The 4064-nt window shown below is 67.1% G+C and overlaps 1 protein-coding gene across 1 annotated transcript in view; it reads left to right on the top strand.

Moving 5' to 3' along the window:
• The first annotated feature begins 289 nt into the window (after positions 1-289).
• WDR18 (WD repeat domain 18) overlaps positions 290-4064 on the top strand; it is a 4361-nt gene continuing 586 nt past the window's right edge. Inside the window, 7 exon segments of the mRNA XM_032252472.1 lie at positions 290-453; positions 763-904; positions 1425-1568; positions 1658-1722; positions 1815-1939; positions 2314-2480; positions 3920-3923. Of these exon segments, the coding sequence (XP_032108363.1) occupies positions 305-453; positions 763-904; positions 1425-1568; positions 1658-1722; positions 1815-1939; positions 2314-2480; positions 3920-3923 (796 nt within the window). The 5' untranslated portion in view covers positions 290-304.

The following is a 4064-nucleotide window of genomic DNA, read 5'->3' as shown; positions in this document are numbered from 1 at the left end:
GGAGCTGCCTGCAGGTTCTGAGTGCGGCCGTTCCTTCAGGACCCACGCAGGAAGCCCGTGCCCTCCCTAGGGTCAGGCTCATGGCACCGGCACCTGAGGCGACAGGGCAGGGCAGGGGACGTGCCCCCTTCTTGGGCGGTCACACAGGTGGGGACGAGGCGGGAGCAGGTGCCCACACAGTCTGTGCAGGGGCGCCACCCTGCTGTGCCTGCCGGCCCCTGCCTGGGCAGGCCCACCCACAGTCGAAGGCAGGGGGCCGCGGTGTGGTTCCCAGAGCTGCAGCACCATTCCCTCCCCGACCTGGATGCCCTCCTCACAGGTCTCCACCGGGAACCTTCTGGTCATCCTGAGTCGACACTACCAGGACGTCTCCTGCCTGCAGTTCACCGGGGACAGCAGCCACTTCGTCTCGGGGGGCAAGGACTGCCTGGTGCTGGCTTGGAGCCTCTGCAGGTCCGCGCCTTGTGAACCCGGCCTGCACCCAGGCTCGGGCAGGGAAAGGAGGCACCAAGGCCCCTGGCGGGAAGGGGCTTCTCTTGGGGGCTGGAGTGCAGAGGACGGCGTGATCATCCCAGCTGTCCTGGCTGCCCATGTTGGGGTGTGGTTTGTCCCGGGGGCTGTGGGGACCCAGGCTTGAGTTTACTCAGGTGAGGCAGGCCAGGCTGCTGAGCGGAGGCAGGTGTGCTTGTGAGGTGGGTGCCAGAGGCTTGGGCTGCTGGCCTCCCCTCCCTGCCTGCTGACCGCCCACCCCGCGCCACCCAGCGTGCTGCAGGCCGACCCCTCCAGGATCCCGGCACCCCGGCACGTCTGGTCTCACCACACGCTCCCCATCACGGACCTGCACTGCGGCTTTGGGGGCCCCCTGGCCCGGGTGGCCACCTCCTCGCTGGACCAGACGGTGAAGGTAGAGCCACCCCCGCCCCTCCATCCCCCCACGGTCCATGAGCAGAGCCCCGCGGCCGCAGGTCCTCAGCCAGGAATACAGGAATCGCTTCCTCCCCCTCCTGCTGTCAGAGCTCCAGACAGCTTCTAATCCCCCGGTGCTCTGAGCCCAAGGACGTCCAGGGAGGGTGGACCTGCAGGTCTGCCAGCCTGGAAATTCCCACTCATTCACCGTTTCTGGCCCGGCTCCCTGGCCAAGCCAGGGAATTGGAGGGCACTGCTAACCCTTGAGTCATGGCTGGTGGTCCTGGGAGGGAGACCCAGGGCTCATCAGCCCGAGACCAAGCTCTGTTTCAGCACAGCCATGTCCCCTAGCCCCCCAGACCCACAGGGTGACGGCTTTCACCCAGAGTCCCACGCCCCAGGACCAGAGGACAGCGGACGTCTGACCTCCCTGGTGCCCCTTCCTGGATCCCTGTTCCCATGGGGTCCTCGGGTTCCCCGGAGTTGGGCCGAGCCCCACGCCCTTTGCCCGCCCGCAGCTGTGGGAGGTCTCCTCGGGGGAGCTGCTGCTCTCCGTCCTCTTTGACGTGGCCATCATGGCAGTGACCATGGACCTGGCTGAGCACCACCTGTTCTGCGGGGGCAGCGACGGCTCCATCTTCCAGGTGGACCTCTTCACCTGGGTGAGTGCGTCGGGCGGGTGTTGGGCTGCGCCGTGCCCTGGGGCTGAGGGCATCGGGCCTGCTGCTCACACCTGTCTCTGTCTTTGCAGCCGGGACAAAGGGAGAGAAGCTTCCAGCCAGAGCAGGACGCCGGGAAGGTCTTCAAAGGGCACAGGTGGGGAGCTGGGGGCACAGGTGGGACGTGGGCACGGGGCGGGGGCTCTCTGGCATGTCCTGTCTGGCGCTGACCCCCGCCTGTCTGTCCAGGAACCAGGTGACCTGCCTGTCGGTGTCCACGGACGGCAGCGTGCTGCTCTCGGGCTCCCATGACGAGACCGTGCGGCTCTGGGACGTGCAGAGCAAGCAGTGCATCAGGACTGTGGCCCTCAAAGGTGGGCGCGCCTCTGTGCTCAGCCCGCGTCCATTGCAGGGGGCGTGGAGGCGAGGCCTGCAGGAGCTGGGGTGGGGCCTGGCCGGGTCGGGGCGGGGACTGGCCGGGTTGGGGCGGGGCCTGGCCAGGATGGGGCGGGGTCTGGCCGGGTCGGGGCGGGGACTGGTTGGATGGGGCGGGGACTGGTTGGATGGGGCGGGGACTGGTTGGATGGGGCGGGGACTGGTTGGATGGGGCGGGGACTGCCCGGGATGGGGCGGAGACTGACTGGGGGACTAGCCGGGATGGCGCAGGACCCGGCTTCCTGTGGGGTGGGACCTCGCTGGGATACTGTGGGCCTGGCCGGGGGCGGGGCCTGACCACCGCGCCCCCCAGGCCCCGTCACCAACGCCATCATCCTGCTGGCACCCGTCAGCATGCTGAGCTCAGACTTCAGGCCCAGCCTGCCGCTGCCTCACTTCAACAAGCACCTGCTGGGCGCCGAGCACGGGGACGAGCCGCGCCACGGGGGCCTCACCCTGCGCCTGGGTCTCCACCAGCAGGTACAGCCCCCAGCAGGGAACCCCCACTGCCCTTTGGTCTCGGAAGGCCCCCTGGCCTTTCCGCCACTGGAGATCTGACGGTCAGCCAGGTCTTTCTGCAGAGGACTGATGGCCATATTTTGGGCTGTGAGGGCCAGAAGGCTCACGTCTGGGTTGCCGAAGGTGCAGGAGCATCCGTGGGGGCAGGGAGGGGGTAGGGCCCTGGTGGCTGCAGGTTTCTCCCACGGGGACTCGGGGCAGCCTCTTGGCCTGGCCGAAGTCACGCCCTCCCTCCCTGCAGCTCAGCACCTTCCCATGCCCTGTGCGGGTACCCCGCTGGGTTCCCGTGCCTTCTGGGGATAGAGTGGCTTCCAGAATACTCCCACCCCCCAGCCCCAGAACCCTCACAGAAGCCATTGTGGTGGGCTGGGTCGGGCTGAGGGGTCCTTGGGCGTGGGGAGGCTTCCCAGCGTCTCTTCCCACCACAAGCCCCTACCTTCAGGAGCCACCGGCGCCCTTGCTGCCTCACGTCCCTGACTGTATCCCTCGCGGGCCCTGGCGCTTGGCACTTCTCCCCACGCACTCTCCTCTCACCTGAGTACAGATTGATTTCTTATCTGAAGGGTGCCCGCCAGCCCAGCAGGCCCTGCACCGGGAGGCGCCGTGATCTCCTTCCTCCTCTCTGTGCTGTTCAACAGAGTGACACTCTGTCTTCCTGCATACCGGTGGGCACGTGGGTGGGCACGCATGGGACCTCCACTGTCTGGGCATCTGCAGGCTCCTCGGACCACGAGGAGGCCAAGAGTACAGGCTGGACTGACTACTAACAGGGTGTGTGCAAGGGGGGCGCGCCTCTGTGTTCAGGAAGTGCCAGAACCTTCGGAGTGAAAACTGGCCTCCAGAAGCATGGAGTCAGCGCCATGCTTGGGTGCCTGCCCTGCCACGTACCCTCCCCAGAACCCCTCCCCAGCTGGCCTCAGTGGGATTCCGGAGGCAGCCAGGCAAGGCCATCAGTAATGCCGCCACCTTTCCCTGGCTGCCCCACCTGGCTCCCTCCCTGCCGTGACGGTCGCTAGCCCTCTGTGGCCTCTGTTCCAATCCAGCTGACACTGGGGTGTCGTCCTGTCCCACGAACAGGCGCTGAGGTGCCCACGGCAGAGTGGGCGGAAGAGTTCCTGACCTCCGACCCCCCACAGCAATGTCCCTTCATGCAGCTGGTCCCTATGCACAAGGCAGGGACCTCGCTGGGCCTGCAAAGACCTCCCCACGGCTGGAGGTGCTCACCGTCCACCCGGCCGTGTCCCGGGGCCTTCCCAGGTTCACTGGTCTTTCCAGCCCTGGCCGAGGCCCCCCATCTATGGTGTGGCCATCTGCACCCCCATCCACAACCCCAGAGACTCCCTGGGTGCAGTCGTGAGTGGATCTGAGGTGCTGGGTGCTGGCTGCATGGCCAGGGTCAGGGTTGTCGTCTTCAGGCTGGAGGGACGTGAATGCCCCGGCCTCAGTCTCCCCTTCTGTCTGTGGGCGTCCCTGTGGTCCCTCCCTGGCAGAGTGGCTGCCCATGCTATTGGGGGTGGCATGGGCAGATCGTGTGGTGTGTGGGTC

This window comes from Sapajus apella, unplaced genomic scaffold, assembly GCF_009761245.1.
Source record: "Sapajus apella isolate SASKATOON/1434 unplaced genomic scaffold, GSC_monkey_1.0 scaffold77, whole genome shotgun sequence".
NCBI lineage: Eukaryota > Metazoa > Chordata > Mammalia > Primates > Cebidae > Sapajus > Sapajus apella.
This window is presented reverse-complemented; position numbering and strand designations above follow the sequence as displayed.